At 46.1% G+C, this 18,366-nt stretch overlaps 1 protein-coding gene across 3 annotated transcripts in view; it reads left to right on the top strand.

The window, feature by feature from the left end:
- PLA2G7 (phospholipase A2 group VII) overlaps positions 1-18,366 on the top strand; it is a 357,931-nt gene that overhangs the window by 54,358 nt on the left and 285,207 nt on the right. For 2 of the 3 annotated variants that reach the window (XM_085610561.1, XM_085610558.1), the window contains exon 2: positions 14,057-14,180. In XM_085610561.1, coding sequence (XP_085466687.1) covers positions 14,082-14,180 — 99 coding nt within the window. In that variant the 5' untranslated portion in view covers positions 14,057-14,081. Of the gene's footprint in view, positions 1-7,353; positions 7,537-14,056; positions 14,181-18,366 lie in introns of those variants that run through there. The other variant, XM_085610560.1, reaches the window with a different exon arrangement.

The following is an 18,366-nucleotide window of genomic DNA, read 5'->3' as shown; positions in this document are numbered from 1 at the left end:
GAGAACAGTGATGTCAGCCTGAAGAGAGGGCCCACAGAAAACTGCAAAAGGTTGTTTTGAAATGGGGCGCTTATGCTGCAGCCCAGGCGGTTTTAGCAGCATGCTATTGAAATAAATGGCATGGGACAGGGCTGGCCTATCTCAAGTCAGAGTAGTGGGTGGCAATTGGAGCACTCCCTTGCCTTTACGCTACTTTTAGGCCTCCTTATTGGATAATGGGAGGTGGGGGCGTGGGCTGTGGAAGAGTTTGGCTGCACAGCTCTGATTTCGGCATAATCGGCACGCAGCAGGTGTGCTGTATTCCATGTGTTTATTGCTCGGGACAGACACTGGCTGCAGTCACAGCATAGCGGATTATTGCCAGGCTGGGGTGTGACAACAGGTAGGTACTAGAATCGAGAAATCAGGAGAGCGCTGCTTGTGAGCCCCGGGTGTTGATGGTGTTTTGTAAGACTGGCAGAATCATGCTGTGTGTGGTAAACTGTGATACCGGTTGTCGGCCCATGTTTCAGAGGTGATATTTAGCTTTTGAATTATATTTTTATTGTTTGCACGTTACACTGGTAATTTAATTGGTGTTAGATTGCTCATGTTTTGTGTAAGACGCTTCACTAATTAGCATCAACAGTATTGAAACCCGGACCTTTTGACCTTTAGAAAGGCATTGAAAAGCCGGCTTTGTAATCAGTGAACTTCCCCTGCTATCCTATATTCCTCACTGTAGTGTCGCGGTCTAGTTGACCGGGCACTACGTAAGCACGCTAATGCGTGTGGCGGCCATCTTGGGCGCCACTGCGCATGCGCGAAGGAGCGTGAGACGCGGGAAGGCAAATTGAAGCGTTCTGAGGCGTTTGCCCGGCGCTCTTAGGTGTTAGGTGTGTTTCAATAATAAAGAAAGGCTGGAACCATACACTGGCTACTGTCCTTCACTGTAGGGGAAGCCCCTACATTACAGTGGCGACGAGGATGGGATGCAGAGGACCCTGAAGGACACCCAGGGGAGAGAAAGCCCCCAACAGCAGGAGAGCCGGAGGAGACGACGCCCTACAGGGGCAGGTACACCAGGGGGTCACAGAACAAACTCCAGGACACCGAGAGAGCGCGGCAGTGGCAGACGGAAGCCAGAGAGAGGCACGAGAATAAGCAGGTGTGCCGACCAAGTGCAAGGAAGCGTGGTAAGCGACCCCGGGGCGAGAGATAGAAGAGGCCCTGGCGGAATCAGGGAAGGACGGCGCAGAAGGGACTGAAGAGGCCCAGACGACCCAAAGAAGGGGAGAAGGGACGGAAGCGCCAGGTAGTCCCAGGAAACAGGCGGAAGCCAAGATGTGTGCGCAGGCATCAGCGCTAACGACGCCGGTCCCGTTCCTACCAAGACCAGGTGAGCCTCAAATGAAATGGGAGGACTGGAGAGAATGTTTCAAAAATTACCTCGAAGCATTGGAAGACGAGAATGAAGAGGCGTTCTCCAGCAGCCGGAGGAAAAGGATACTCTTGCATAATCTGGGACCAGAGGGCATACGAGTATTCCAAAACTTAACACCGGTCACCCGTCCAGCAGCAGGCGATGACGTGTTCAAACACGCCATTGAAGACTTAGACAACCACTATCGCCCCGCAGTCTGCACATCTATCGACCGCTACAATTTCCAGCAGAGGAAGCAAGAAGCGGGAGAAACAATAGACGACTACGTGGCGGCATTAAGGAAGCTGGCGATAACGTGTAAGTTCGGAGCTCTACACGACGACTTTATAAAGGACCAAATTGTGATGCACACAACAAGCAAAACGGTGCAGGATAAATTGTGGGCAAGCGGAGATGCTACGTTAAAAGACGTGATAGCCATCATGAAAAGAGCAGAACTGACCAAGCGCTGCGCAGACGCAGCGAATAGAGACCAGGCCCCGAGACCTACGATAAACAAGGTGGAGGACGCCGACCAATATGGAAGAGGAAAACCAGCGCCAGGAGAAAATAAGGGAACGTACAAGGGGAAAGGAAAACCGGGACAAATGTGGAAACAGGACAAAGAAGGAACGTCGAAGTGCTACAGGTGTGATAGCCCGAACCATGCGGCGCATGACAAACGTTGTCCCGCCTTCAGAGCTAAGTGTGCGTTCTGCGGCCTTGTATGCCACTACAAGAAGGTGTGTCGCAGGAAGTGGAAACAGCGCGCAGTGAAATACGTGGCACGAGACCAAGGAGAGGAAGAAGAGGGCCAGGAAGAAGACGACGAAGTCCTTTGCGTGGAAGACCAAGTACTAGGTATCGACGGCAGAAGAGCTCGCAAACCCCAGTGCGACATCCACATCGGAGGAGTGGAAATCACCATAGTAGCGGATTCAGGGTCCCCCTACACAATTGTCCAAAGGTCGGTGTGGGAAGCAAAATTTGAACCGAAAGTAGGCCCACATCTGGAACCACCCGACATACGACCGGTCACCTACACAGGGGAACCTATCCCAATGGTGGGATTTAGAAGACTGCTCTTCCAGTTCAAAGAACGCAGCGCCCAGTGCAAATTGTACGTTGCAGAGAAGGGACCCTCGGTCCTAGGGTGGATGGACCAAGGGGAATTGGGAATACAACTGCATCCGGGAGGAGACACACAAGTGTTAGTGACGTTGGAAGGAAAATGGTCCAAGGCAGCGGGACTGCGAAGCGCACACCCGAAAATATTTGGGGACAAGATAGGAAAATTGGAAAAATTTACCCACAAAATCGTGCTCAAGGAGAACATCCAACCGGTCACACACAAAGTGAGGAACATACCGATCGCTGTGAGAGAAACAGTGCTACAGGAGCTACACCGACTGGAAAAATAAGGGATTATTGAACCCATTGATAGCGCGGAATGGTTGGCACCATTAGTGGTGGCCATGAAACCATCAGGCAAGGTGCGCTTATGTGTGGACCTCAGAGAACTCAACAAGTGTATTGTGGTGGAGAAGTTCCCGCTACCACGCATAGAGGAAATGCTGGCACGAACAAGAGGAGTGAAATGGTTCTCCACCATCGATCTAAAGTCAGCGTACCATCAGGTAGTCCTGCACCACACGAGCAAGAAACTGACATCATTCATAACTCCATTCGGGTGTTATCAGTTCTGCCGCATGCCCTTTGGGTTGGCATCGGCAGCGGCGGTCTTCCAAAAACTAATGGCCCTACTGTTCAAGGACATAGAGGGAGTACAATACTTCCAAGACGATATCCTAGTGATGGGGAAGGAACAAGAAGACCACGACGAGAAACTGGAGGTGGTGCTTAGGATCCTGGAGGATAACGGACTAACAGCAGAATGGGAGAAGTGCCATTTCGGCATGTCGTCAGTCACATACCTAGGGCACGAAATCGGAGAGAATGGAATAACACCAAAAAAAGGGAACGTGACAGCCATATGCGATGCTCCTCCACCCGCCACCAAGGAAGAAGTACGATCCTTCCTAGGGATGGCGGAATACTACAGTAAGTTCGTCCAACACTTTGCCACGAAAACGCACCACATGAGGCAGCTCACGAGGGAAAAAACAGCGTTCACATGGACGGAAGACGCGCAAGAAGAGTTTGACACAGTCAAACGAGAAATAGGCCAGGCTATCCCGTTACAAGGGTACGATCCCCTAGGAAAATCGATATTGATGACAGACGCTAGTGAAAAGGGGTTGGGAGCAGTGCTCATGCAAGAGAGACAAGACGGCAAGAAGGAGACGATCAGCTTTGCATCTAGATCACTGACGAATTCAGAACAAAAGTTCAGCGTGATAGAGAAGGAGATGTTGGCTGCAGTATGGGCCATGGGGAAGTATCACCAGTTCTTGTGGGGCACGCGATTCCTGCTTAAAACAGACCACAAACCCCTGGTGAAGGTACTAACGTCCAGCGGCCATGCCGGCGCGACACACCGAATAGCGAAGATGACACTGAAACTCTTGGAATATCGCTATGATGTGGAATATATACCAGGCTCAAGAAACAAGATAGCTGATTATCTCAGCAGGGCGGCAGCGAAGTAAAGTGCCGCCACGGGCACGGAAGAAGATGAGGAGATGGTAGCCTTGATGGAGGATCCGGAACGGGCAATAAGCAGGGGAGAATGGAAGGACGCGTACAGAGCAGATGGAGATCTGGAAGAAGTCAAGAAATGCATAGTGCGAGGGTGGCCCGATAGGAAACACCAGAAGCCCCAAATTCGGCAATTTTATGAAGTCAGGGACGAGTTGTCGGTGGGGAATGATGGGGTGTTTGTATACCGAGGAAACAGCGTGGTACCACCAGCAAATATAATACCACGTCTTTTGAAGATAATGCATGAGGGACACCTCGGAATCGTGAAAACAAAAGCACTAACCAAACAAACGTATTGGTGGCCAGGCATGGATCTACAGGTGGCGAGACATGTCAGAGACTGTGTGCAGTGCCAAGGAGCTGACAAAATTCTGAAACCCATGAGACCTGCTCTAGGGAGGTTCACGAACCCAAGTAATCCCTGGGAAGAAGTGGCAGTGGACATTTTGGGGCCGGTACTTGACAACATGGGTATTCCTAAGTACATATGTGTGATAGTGGACAAATACTCAAAGTGGCCAGAGGTACACATTCAAGAAGAAATAGACACCGAGACAATCATTCGATTCCTCACAATGGTATTCCTCAGGGAAGGCATCCCCAGAGCCATTATTAGCGACAACGGACCCCAATTTACTTCGGTCAAATGGAATCGATTCGCAGAAAGGAATGGCATACGACTTAAACACACGTCGGTATATCACCCAGCCAGCAACGGCCAAGTAGAAAGGTTCAACAGGGTGATAATGGGCTCTATACAGGCAGCCATCTCCGGGGGCAAGGACTGGGAAAAGGAGATACTAAGCACACTATGGGCATACCGCATCACCCCCACTAGCACGGGGTACAGCCCGTTTCAAATTTTACGTGGAAGGCAACCCTTCACGAAAGACAATGTTGCGTGGCAGGAGAAGACAATCACAAGCAAGTGGTCACATGCAGTGGTGCAACACAACCTGGAGAAGGCGCGGAAGATATATACAGACCATTACAACGGCAGAAAAAACGTGAAAGAGACAGCTTTGGAAAAAGGGGAGTGGGTCAGAGTAAAGCTGGCAGGTCTCAAGAGAAAGGGAGACAGCAAATACTCCCCACCCCTGAGAGTGGAAGAGGTGTATGACCGAGCGGCACTACTCAGTGATGGAAATGTATGGTCCCAAGACCCCATGGCCAAATGCAACAAAATCCTACAGTGGCCCCGAGAGGACAATGAAGGAGTGACAGCCCCAGAGGACATGAGGAACGAAGCGGGAACACTGAATGGAGAGAAGGAAGAGAGTATGCAGGAAGATCATAACAACGAAGGGGAAGAACGAGAAGGACCACATATGGAAGAAAGGACCCGGGAAGAGGGTGAGAAAGGAGGAAGAGAAGGGAAAGGTACCCTAGAAGGAAGAAGGGGAAGCCCTGTCGCAGAAGAGGGTCGAGAAGGACACGATACCCCGGTAAGATACACCCGAGTTGGGAGAGCGGTGGTGAGACCAGCCAAGCTTAAAGACTATGAACTGGAGTAACAGACTATGTAACCCCCCTCTCAGTTACGTAATTAGTTTTTGTGTGGTGTAAAAAGGGGAGATATGTAGTGTCGCGGTCTAGTTGACCGGGCACAACGTAAGCACGCTAATGCGCGTGGCGGCCATCTTGGGCGCTACTGCGCATGCACGAAGGAGCGCGAGACGCGCAAAGGCGAATTGAAGCGTTTCGGAGGCGTTTGCCCGGCGCTCTTAGGTGTTAGGTGTGTTTCAATAATAAAGAAAGGTTGGAACCATACACTGGCTACTGTCCTTCACTGTAGGGGAAGCCCCTACATTACACTCACAAGTGTGGTCTTTCTTTTTGGCTAGTGCCTAGACACCTTCGGGTATTTAAAAATCCTTTATTCATTTCATTTTCATTTCAGCGTGCAAGATATGCAATATTCAAAACTCGCGCTTTTATAACTTTCAATCTAACTGTAGTACAATCAAGCAAATATTTTGGTCACATCGATATGCAAACAATCGGTTTGGTATTAGGTACATTGACAGACTAATTACTTTGTTTACTGATGCTGGTCGTGTAAGTTTAGAAACAGACGATTCTCAAACGTACTTTAAAAACAAACACGGTGGGGGGGGGGGGGGGATCAAGAGGTATGCTCTAAACCGGCCCTGACGATTTGCTTCTGCTGGCCCGGGTGGAGAGGGGGTGTTGTAGGGGCAGGCCAGGCCTAATCAGTTTTAGTGCTTTAATATTGATTCCACCCTGAAGGGAATGGCACTGCTGGTGTAACGAGGTCTTTCGTGGCGCCTTCACCACTACTGACCCTCATTGTAGAAGAGGTGCTTGGTCACCGCTTTGCTCCTTAATGTTATCTGTTTTCACCCCTTCAATCGCTATATTTTTCAAACGTGTTAGTAGTTTCTGCCCTACCAGTTTAAAATTTTACCAGCCGCCACTAAAGTGCACTCGCTCGTTTCAATTAACCTTTGTCCCACTAGCTTTTATTTGTGCTCACTCCAATTCATTTCTAGTGACGCCACTGCCACCCATTCACTGCTTACGAGTTCCCTCCCACTTTTTCATTTCCAATATTGCAATTTCCACTATGAAACGGGAAACTGGTCGAAACGAATCCCTAGCAAACATTTCAATATAAGTAGGTGTCTTACTGTTGTAGTACTGCTGGCTTACTTCTGGGTAAATCATTGGTACTCCTGGCTTACTCTGGCAAGTCAGGAGTAAGCCACTGACAAAAAACGTAAGTCAAAGCAAGTGTATGCCGCTCTCGCCCTAAGGATTTCAATCCATCGAATGGATCCTGAAGACAATTTGCAACTGGTTTAAGTGGACATTGCGCCAAGACAGCCACCAACGAGTTGCCGTTTGCTCTGTGGTTGCTTGGGTGGAAGTGTGGCAAGAGTCGTAGGCGCAGGCTCTGCACTGCTTGTGACGCTGACAGCGGCTGCACAGGAGCACGGGCTCTCTTCGGACATTGAGCGTGGCTTCTGAGGGAAGAGGCTGGCTCAGACCTGCCTGAGGGTCTGTCACCATGGTAACCAACCCCACCCCAACCATCCCCACACGCACACACCGCGCCAGAGCCCCAATTAACTCCTCTCGCGGTCGGGTGTGTAGAATTGGGCTCTAATAAACGGGGTATCGCTCTCCCACTCTGCCCGAGACACCCCCACCCCCCTTGACTGCATGAAGTGTGCTCCTCCTCCTAAAGACGGAGCCCCCCGCCTGCTGCTGTCGCCCGCCTCTTGCTCCGCCCTCTCTGAACCCGCCGGTGGGGGGCGCGGGACCTCGCTTCGCCCTGGAAGGGTTTCCCGGTGGCAGCGGAGCAGCTCAGACTCGTGCGGCCGCTCAGGGTGAGGAGGGCAGGCCAGCAGTCGCCGGTCCCGAACAGCCTGCGAGGACAGCCTTGCTGCATGTACCGTACTAGGAAGACACCGACCACCACTTGCTCCTTGGGCTGAGGACAGTATAAGGTTACAAATATTTTTATTTTACTTTCGATATGGCCCGGGTTTTTTTAGTCTCCAGTTGAACCGTGACAGTTTCTGTTTTGAGGTACAAGCCAGTCTCGTTTTTCCATAAAAAGTGCTCCAACCGGTCCTCCACTCAAACAAGTGACTGGCAATTATTTCTAGATGAAAGTTTTTACCTCTACTTGCTTGATGTTCATGTCAATGTTTGTTTGTCTAAATCGGATTCAGTTTTTGAATACACCGGTGGTTGGCGTGAGTGTAATTTATGTCGTTTGCCTTCTACCAGATGCTACGCGCGTTCGCGTTATCAAGTATTTAGGTATTGTTTAGCCGAACCAATTCTTTATAGCAATGTGTTGTCCGTGTAATCATTTATTTATGGGTTCTCCGTGATTGTGCTTAATATTCTGCAAGACCAATCGTGGAGATTCTGGAGCATTACTACTCTTTTCTTCTCTATTGGGAAGTTTTCTGTTTTGGCACCACAAGTTATGCTTTTCCTATTGTTTCATCATCAAGATAACTTTATTTCGGTCATCAGACCATAAAAGTACAATAAAATATTTACACGTACAAGAGTAAGACCATAAATAGAAATTGATTTAAGACAATTATTAAACATTAAAAGTACAATAAAATATTTACACGTACAAGAGTAAGACCATAAATAGAAATTGATGTAAGACAATTATTAAACATTAAGTTATCATTGAGAGCTTGATAAAATCATTCAATCAGTTAAAACTCATCCTTCTCCGCCACATGCCATGTAAAAAGCGGGAAACAGCATAAACAATGGGAGGGTTAGTGTCATACATCAGGACTCTACATGCTTTGGCACACTGCCTAAGGCCCAAATTTTTGCACAGGGGGACAAGCCAGCATTTTCGGATTGTACAGTAAACTGGGCAGAAGGACATAATGTGAATAATGTCCTCATGACAGATTTTACAGGCTGGACAAGTGCCCTCCTTTGTTTTATCCCATCTGGATATTAATGCCCCGATTGGCAAGGATCCATGCCTCAGCTGAGTATATAATTTTCTGGCTAAAGGAGGCTGAATTAAATCCAAGAATGCCTCAAAGGCAGAATCTGTTTTTACCATTAGGAACTCAGAGGTCAGCCTCCCCAGAGAGGTAGAGCAGCATACTTTTTTAGAATTATAAGATCTTACAGCTGCCCGTATCTCTGACTTCTGAGTCCTCACACAACTTATAGCCGGAGTATCCCAAAGGTGGGATAGACCGACTAAATACAGGGAAGTCTTGATATGGAGAAGCCATGGTATTTCCTTGTGATTTAACTGTCTCCATACCGCTATGAATTCCCTTCTAAAAGTTGTAAGTTCAGGAACACACCACAGCCTTTCCCAGAAAAGTAGTGGACGTAGGGCCGCCAGGTCACTTACGGATTCTAGGTCCATATCCAAACGTAATGGTATTAGGGGAGTGCTCTGGGGAAGGCCAACCAACCCGCGCATAAAAGCATGTTCTACCTTCTTCAAGTTGGAAGTATTTGTATGGCCCCACAATTCAGCGGCATATAAAGCCGCTGACCTCACCTGAATTTTATAAATTTCCAGCGCAGGGCTGATTGGCTTAAATATGGAAGTTCTATGAGATCTTCCAATTCCTCCCGCTATCTGCGAGAGTCTCAGGGAAGATTTAGCTACATGAGCATCCCATATAAAGTGCTCAGTTAAGGTGACTCCCAGATAGGTAAAGGTCTTGACTCTTTCTAGGGGGACCCCAGCTAATGTAGGGTTTGGACGGGTACGCCTAGGGGGACTGAAGATCATGAACTTAGTTTTCCCCAAATTAATCTCCAGTCCCCTCGAGGCACAGAAGATCATGAAGCCGTCCAAGACCCGCTGGATACCCGTAGATGTCCGCGACAACAGCAATGTGTCGTCAGCGAACATCAAAGCGGGCACCCTGCCAGAAGCCAAAAACGGTGCATCACTATCCTTAATGTTATTTAATTCATTAATCAAGCCGTTTACATATAAACTGAACAGTGTGGGGGCCAGTACACATCCCTGTCGAACCCCGCGAGTTACAGGAAAGCGGGATGACAGTTCCCCATTCTTCCCGCACCTCACCTGTGCGAAGTTCCCTGTGTGGAAGCGAACCAGGACGTCGAGAAGAAACATTGGTAGACCAAGTTCCCTCAGGACCGACCATAGTTTCTCCCTAGGGACCAGATCAAAAGCGGCTCGCAGGTCCACAAAAATTAGATAGAGGCTGCCACCCTCCACTCTTGTGGTTTTCCAATAAAGGACCTGGAGCCGAAAGATCTGGTCAAGGGTAGAAATTCCTGTTCGAAAGCCAGCTTGCAAAGGCGTCAGAATTTTATTCATTTCCATCCAATCAAGTACTCTATTAAGAAGTATTCTACCCATCAGTTTTTGGGTAGTATCCAATAAACTGATGGGTCTATAGTTGGATGGAGTAAGTGGACAGCCCTTCTTAAATATTGGAACAATCTCGGCTCCAAGCCATGTCTCTGGCAGCGCTGAACCTTGCAAGACCGCATTAAAGAAGACGGTCAGGTATGGTGCCCAGATTTTAGGTTCGGAACGGAAAAGGTCCCCAGGAATCTTATCAAGACCTGGCGCTTTGCTTAAGGGTAGACCCTTGATTGCAGATTCAACTTCTTTTAGGGAAATGTAATCAGAATAGTAATCGACCCCATTTCCATCTGTTAAATCATATGGGCTCGTCCCTGGTCGCAAATGACTCTGGGGTAAGGAGGGATCTGGAAAAACAACCATCTCTGGGGCTGGTATATAATTCTGGGCCAAATTGTCAGTGGTCCTTGAATCAGGAGTGGAATAGAGTTCGTTGAAATGTGCCTCCCATACCATGGGGGCAATATTGGATACCCTATTGGATTTCCCTATTGTTTAAATATGTGCTTTAAGGGTGTTTTAAATGGGGGGGAGGGGAGGGATCTGGAAAAACAACCATCTCTGGGGCTGGTATATAATTCTGGGCCAAATTGTCAGTGGTCCTTGAATCAGGAGTGGAATAGAGTTTGTTGAAATGTGCCTCCCATACCATGGGGGCAATATTGGATACCCTATTGGATTTCCCTATTGTTTAAATATGTGCTTTAAGGGTGTTTTAAATGGGGGGGAGGGGGCATGAATAAGTGCAGGTACTCAGAATGTTGTGTGGGGGTGAGGGTTTTCGGTGTGTACTGAAGGCTAAGCTTCAAGGCTAGGGACGGTTAAAGTTAAGGGATTCAGGAACATATCAGTTGATATTGTAGGCTGCATGCTAATGTCTGCTGCCTGTGCACGTGGACTTCTCTTATTATCCTTGCACGTGTAAAATGGGCAATTTATTATTTATTCTTTCCCCTTAAGTGCACAGGTTCCCATTACTGGCATCCCTCGGGTCTGTGCCTTCTCTGCCACCGACCTTCTCCCTTCCCAGAATTTTCCCACAACTCTGTATGTCGCCCATGCTCAAAGCAGAATGACATTATTTTTTATTTCATTTACAATGGAGTTCTATAGTTGCGACTAGCCCCCAAGGGCGTCTGAGTAATTAATGTACAGAAGAAGCGTGTGCATCGTAGAGAAGTGTTCTTGCAAGCAAGTGCACTGTCTCGGTGTATAAAGGTGCACCCAGAAGTTAGGCATTGCCATAGTTAGTTTTTTGTTAAGAACTAGGACTTGTGAACATGTCTTAGATCTTGGTTGGGCGTGAAAGTGTCTCATTTTCTTAACAAAGTTAGTTGAAGTTGTGCATCTTCAGCAGTATGTTAAATGTATTCATCCAGGTGAAGTCTATGTTATATAGTGTGAATCACAAATGTTTGACATGAGTTACCAGACTTGGAGTAATTCCAAGTGCAGAAAGCCTGTTTTATGTTTTGAAATCATTAAGTGATGGGGATATTAGTAAGAACTCTGTTTTGGATGGGTTTTTTGTGTTTTAATTTTTATTGAAATGTTGTATGAAATTTTATGCAATAACTTGTGTCAAGTCTTACAGTAAATAGATAAATAAATTGGCGCACATAGACATATAATAAAACTACTTAATAAATAACTAAATAAATAAATATTTGATACTGAGCCCATGAAAAAAGGAAGGTAAAGGGAGGGGATAGAAGGGAGAGGGGAGCAACATAATGGATTACAAAAGAAAATAATAAATGATAGGTGTACAAATATGAGGAATAATGGTATCTAAACATACTCTCGAGAAAAGAATCCAGGAAAGGAAGTGCGGGTAGAACTATTATGATTATAAATACTAGATAATTGCACCTGATGTGTATATATAAATATGAGAAGTGACATTCTAAGTGACAATGTGAATAAATACTTACCATGATATAAAATATCTGTGTTGATTTAAAGGAGAAGAAAAGGAGAGTGATGATCAATAATTTTTAGATAAAATTAAATTATATTACAGCTGCATTGTCGTATTGTTACAGATCCAGGGAAGACAAAGTACGAAAAAGGGAGTACGAAGAAGATAGGGACAGAAAAGAAATAATAAAATGTATAGAAAAGATGCAAAGAGAATATACAAAAGAGCAGCAGATATATTATGTGAAACGAAGAGGGGAGAAGAATAACCTAAATGCACAAATATGCATATTAAAAGGTGCAAAATGATATATAAATACTCATAGAAGGAGTCTCCGGGAGCAGTGGAACATACTGAATAGATATGGTATGCGTTAAAAATAACTAATCAACAATAGTGAGCGATAATATAAACAGATTGGGATTAATTACTGTGCAGATTGGTTATCTTCATTAATATTAGAATCTGGACTTAGAAAAGGTGACCATACTTGAAGAAACAGATCAGACTGGTCCTGTATGTTGTAGATGATACGCTCATAAGAAGCTGTTTGGATCATAGCCACTTTGGATGGGTTTTTCATTTTAAATTCAGACATCTAAGCTTTTTTAAATCTGATCTAGGCATTTGGGAAAGAATGGAGACAGCTCCCAAATTATTTTACAGCAAAGTAGCTGCCCAGTACCAATCACTTTCCATCCTAGTACCTATTATTGTACAACTCCGTCCCCCCCCCCCCCGTCCCTCAAAATTACAAGTATTGGAGTGCAGCTTGAGAATCGAAGCACTTGACTTAGAATTAGGCAAATGGGATACGCCGTCACAAATTTGATGGATGTTTAGTCAGCCATTTTACAAGTGCATTCGATCCTAAGGTACTTGCAATACCCTGGGCAGAATATGTATGTTTGTGACGGAGTATCCCACTTTAAAAAAACTCAAAACCTGACTTTTAGTCTGTATGACTCTCTCACCTCTAACGTAAAATGGCCCGTTTAATGTGAAATTCAGAGAGAACCCTATATTCCTCTCTTTGTCACCTCTTTATCACTCTGTTAGACAGACTCATTGACCCTGTTAAGTTGTCTCTTGCCAGACATGATGAGTAATTCATCCAGACCTTGGTATTGTCTTTTCATTCTGTTACCTACAATTCTCAATAATTTATGCATAAAATACATTTAGAATCCAGGACTGGAAAAGGTACTTGTGCACCCCAGATACACCAATATTGAGACCTCTGCGGTGTTCGATCAATACCTTTCTAGTCTCTGAGAGCCAAAAGCCCCAGAGTGCTTGCAAATCACCTTTAACTTGGTTTGCGGTTTGTCTCCAGCACGGTCTGAACTCACAGTGGACTTCTACCATGATTTGTAGTGCACTCTGGTATGATGGTAGAGACCTCCACAATCCTAGGGCAATGTTTCTCCATTCTTCAAGGTTTGATGCACTGCTGTACGTCTGCGCTGGCAAACTTACAAAGCTCTAATAAACTACCTTATGTCAGACTTAAATTGTGTGCCGGAAGGCACATACATTCACACTTGATAATCTCCTCAAAACTGAGACTAGTGCCTTCAAATGATGGACTCTGCACCTCAAACATTATGGTCTAACGTGCTGCTTTAGTTGCACAGGGCACATAGACACCTTCTGCTGTATCCTGATTGGTTATTCATATCATTACCTCCCACTGTGTGACAAGTCCTTACAATTTCTGCAGTTGACATTATCACTAGGTGTGTATCCTAGGACTCCCCTTTGCCAGAATGCAAAAAAGCCTTCATGCTGAACTAAGTATTCATGGTTTTGGTGAAACACTGGGTTCTCTAATGTAAACAATAATGTTGATGATTTGTGGCACACCCATCTCACACTGATTTTTCTGGTTCTGTTATCACCCAGCACGGCCATACTCATTCATTCAGCATCACATTGAAAGGTAGTAAGTAGACCCCTGATTACAACCTGTAATCTACAGAGTTCTTACGGACGTCTACAGCGGGTGATGTACCTATTAGACCACCTTATCATCCAGTATGTTCTTCTTTGCAGCTGCAGAATTGTTGCCAGAATACGTCAGTATTTGAGCCCTACAAAAAACAGTTCACAGAATCCTCTCAAAGTGAAGGGCATCGGTGGGCTGCCTCTTTAACACTATTCTCAATGATGAACTTCTGTTTTTCAGGTGCAGATATTGGAGTGCATACACAATGGGGAGTACCAGCAGCACCCCATTTCAAGGGATCCCTGGAGGAAAAGGACCTTTTACTGTGGGATGTACAGACCTAATGACAGAGCACACTAGCCAGGTATGACACGTCACTTTCGTCTGTGCAATCTTACTGCAGGTGACTTGTACAGCTCTAGATTCTCAGTATAGCCACAACCAGTGCCGGTTGTCAGGGGTTGGGGACTGGCAGCAGGCACCAGATTGGTCCTACAAGCAGCAAATAGGGACACATTACTAGCTTGGTGCAAGGGTGGCAATAAATTGCATCCACCAGTGTCAGCCCTGGTCACAGCATTTGCCATTGCTGGTGTTTTTGAACAGAGCGAAAACTTCCTTTCGTATTACTTGTGGCAAACTTGACTTTAGCTGTGTTTTACTGTAGTAAATAAAGCATCAAAACGCTGTGAAAGAGACTATAACTAGACGATTGAGTTGCAGCGACTTCCATGATGGTGTCACAACAGATAGGTATTGATTTACTTTACCCGCAGGCCTTGGTTTCAGTATTCTGTGACCTAGCCACATTACCACAGCCCCAGTTTGGGAGGCAGTAGGACAGTCCTTATTGATCTTTTTCTGTGCCCTTGAACTGCTGTTAATTGCAGTGCTGCTCCCACCATTAGCTCAACTTGTTGTGCAGCACGTCGCATCACTATGAACTGAACCTCCTCATGCAGCTGAACGCTAGTTTACAAAACAAGCATTTGCAATGCAGTAGGTCTCGCATTACTGAAAGTTTGAGCTATTGCCGATGCCAATAATAATGCAATGCCAAAAGCTCAAGCTTTTAGTAATGGGAGACCTATTGCATTGCAAATGAATCATGGCACACGCACTTGAAGCAAAGAGCCTTGGGTGAAACGAAGGACAAAATGACGAAAAGACAGCCAACCTGTGATGAGCAGTTGGGAGAGTAAGATGGGGAGAATGAAAACGTAAGATAAAAGGAGGGATGGGGTGGGAAAGGGAAGCAAGAAGTCTTGTGGTGAATTAAGGGAGCTTAGGGTAAGGAGAAGAAGAAAGCTTGCAAGGAATGCACGGACAGGACGAGGGAAAGCAGAGAGTGCCTTTGGCGAATGGATGGTCAGTGAAAGACCAACAGAATGAATGTACAGAGTAAAGGGACATGGTGAAAGATGATGAAAACCGAAGGGGCAGTGAGGACAGAATGACAGCCGAACATAAACGCACAACAGAGTGAGAAGGAGTAGAAACGTGATGGAGGTACAGGCAGGGGCATGTGGTGAGTGTGGGCACAGGGAGGTTGTGTTGGATGGAGAGTCGGGGGAGGAGGAGAGACTGAGGCTCTGTTTTGGCAGGCTGACATGATTAGAATGACGTGACACGTAGAGTTCATGGTTGATAGGGTATCGAGCGAGATAGAGAAAGTCTGCAGGGTGAAAGAGACAGGGTACGAGTGGAGAGACCGCCTGCAATAGAGTACAATAAAGAGAGACAGGACATTATTGAGCACAGGTTACGGTGAGAAAAGAGCACCCCCCCAGCGGCGGATGGAGAGACAGGGTGAGAAGAACCTGATGATATCCCCCGCCTCATCATTCATTGCATTAATTTAGGGAGGTGCATAGAGAGAGGGCTTGACACCAACTCCTAGTCTAAATGCTTTTCTTGTGGTTAGTATAGAGATATACGAGTGGGTGTGTTCGAGAAACAAATTGAAACGTAATTTTGGAAGGTTGATTTAGAATTCTGTTAAATAAAGCCATCCTTTTTTTTTCAAATGTAGCCTTTAAAAAAAACGAAACGTTAGTTTAGTTTAGAGCAGGCATCGTGAACGTTGAAAAAGAGGGTGAGAAGCTGGTCTTATCCTGTTTTGTTGAACTGCATTGCAAAGTGTACACAGCAAACAAGTACTGGTGAAGGTAAGTAAACGCCGCATCCCAAAGGGTTTTGGTGTATGTGAAAAAATGGAGTTGAATTATACATCAAAATAAAAAGGGACTCATTATATGCCAAGTCACATACCAACAATGTGTTGTAGAGATCTGTGCCTGGCTGCAGCTAGACGTCTGTGCTTCTCCCAGACTCTTGGGCATTCTGCCGAGTCATATGAACTGTTTGTCCTTCCAGATCAAGTGTACACATCAGTCATTTTTAAAAAGAGAACATGAGGATGAGCACAGCACTTCTCATAGCATAGACGGATGCAATAACTCCCAATACTCGCATGGCAGCTAAAGACAGGGCAACTTACAACAAGACAATGCACTTACTGAGGCAGTTACTAAGGTCGGTGTGAGCTCAGGTAATTTAAGCTGACAGCAGCGTTGTTGCTGTAGGGGACCTCAGAGGCTGGGACGCACCGGAGGGGAGCAGGGCTACTACAATAATGGAAATTAATAAAACTTAATTGAGCATTAACTGAACCGGGTTGTAAAGGAGCTGAAGCAACTCGGTATTGGTGATATTACTTACTAATAGGCTGTGATGCCTAGGGTGCAAGCTGGCGAGGAAATCGACAGGCTGCAGACGTGCGGTCTGGTCTAATTAGAAGTAAATAACGCACGCATTGTTAGTGTGCAGGCGCTGTGGGAGAAGAATTAAGGAAGTGAGTGAAAGCAGCTGCCACAAGGTAGACTGTGTGAAGGAAAAGGAAGGTAACGTAGAAAGGGACTTACATTGAATTGGTGCTATCGGTCGTGGAAGCGTGTGGTATGACCAGTTGACTTGACATTCTAGGTGGGGAATGCCTTACTTGGAGGATTTTTGCCCACAGAGTTGGCGCTGGCAAAAAGGAACAGGCAAAACAAACCAGTGGTGCGCGCGCTCCACAGAGGAGCTGGGGGGAAAGGAGCGAGGCGAGCGCGTGCTGCTGCGCGTGCTGGCCACCGACGGGAATGGGCGTTGCAAAGGTGGGACATGCGCCCGCCTTTGCCCAATCACGAAAGCCAATGGCGGGCGGCGAAAGCCTGATCACACGCACGAGCGTGTGAGCAGCTTTCAGAACCCCCTTACAAGAGGTCTCACGCTGCGTGAGCAGTGCTCCGCACTGCAACGCTAGGCGTGTTACCTAAAAACATGATTGCTGTGGCTAATAGCTCATGAAAAGTGCAAACCAATTGACCACTATAGCGACAAGTCCTGTTTGGACTACCACCAATGAAGTGCATGAGTAAGCCGTCCTGGGGCTGTATTACACATGACTGCACCGGCGCTAGTTGTCACTGTTCACCAGAGTATGTTTGTGTTTATGTGCATTTGTGTCTGTGCCCTAATATGCGCACAGACGCAAACGCACATAAACTCAGAGCTCAAAGTCTGCGCCAACATTATGGCGCATTAAAACCCGATCCTCTGTAATGCCATCGGGCGCATACTCGGGCACACAGCGACAACTAGCCCCAGCGCAGTCATGTGTAATACGGCTCTTGATATTTAATATGAGCTACTTACTGAAATATTATTTTTATGTATGCTCTTGTGGATTGCTGCTTCATTTTCTAGTGTGCGCTCAGTGGACATCTTTTACTGGCCGGCGGTTATGCTTTCTCTGATTAGTTAATCATAGAAGCCACGGCCATGAGCTGCAGCTGCTGATGATTAAAGATACATATTTCTTGGAAATACATATGTTTACTGTGTCTTTCCTGGAATAAGAGATGGTTGAAGATTAAGATAAGCTTTATTGTCTCTAAAGCCCATTTGCAGTGCTCTCTTTTTTGCAAGTAGCTCATTAAATTATCCCTGTGTAATGAAAGAGGAAGTCTGTGCATCATTTGCTGTGAAAGTAAATTAGTGTTTCTTTGACCTGAGGAATCTTTAATAGAAAATCAACTTGTTCACTGAAGTCGTTTTGTAAATGCTCACCTGCCCTCCCACATTGTATCAAATTGTCCGCTTACTTTCTATTTCTGAAAATAAAGTAACTTTGTCTTTCAAGTGGTGTTAGACCTGACGGCCTTGTTGTGGTCTCCCCCCAAACATTTTGCCTACACTGCTCCTATTTTGCAAAATTTATTTTTGTTGGTTTTAGAACTCTGTGCACTTTACCAGTGCTAAGGTACTTTTGCTCGCACCCTTAAACATTGTAAAATTGGCGTACACGTAATTGTCATATTTAATTTCCCTGCAAATCCCCAGTAAATTGTACTACTTGTACCCAGGGTCTGTACATTAAATACTACTAGTGGGTCTGCTGCACACACTGTGCCACCCACTAAGGTAGTCTTTTAAAACATGTCCTAGGATTGCCACTGCACCCTGTACTACTGTTTAAAACTGCTATTTTGACCTGGCAAAATAGA

This window comes from Triturus cristatus, chromosome 6 (assembly GCF_964204655.1).
Source record: "Triturus cristatus chromosome 6, aTriCri1.1, whole genome shotgun sequence".
Taxonomy (NCBI): domain Eukaryota; kingdom Metazoa; phylum Chordata; class Amphibia; order Caudata; family Salamandridae; genus Triturus; species Triturus cristatus.
The sequence above is the reverse complement of the archived record's forward strand: the minus strand, read 5'-3'. Positions and strand labels throughout refer to the sequence as shown.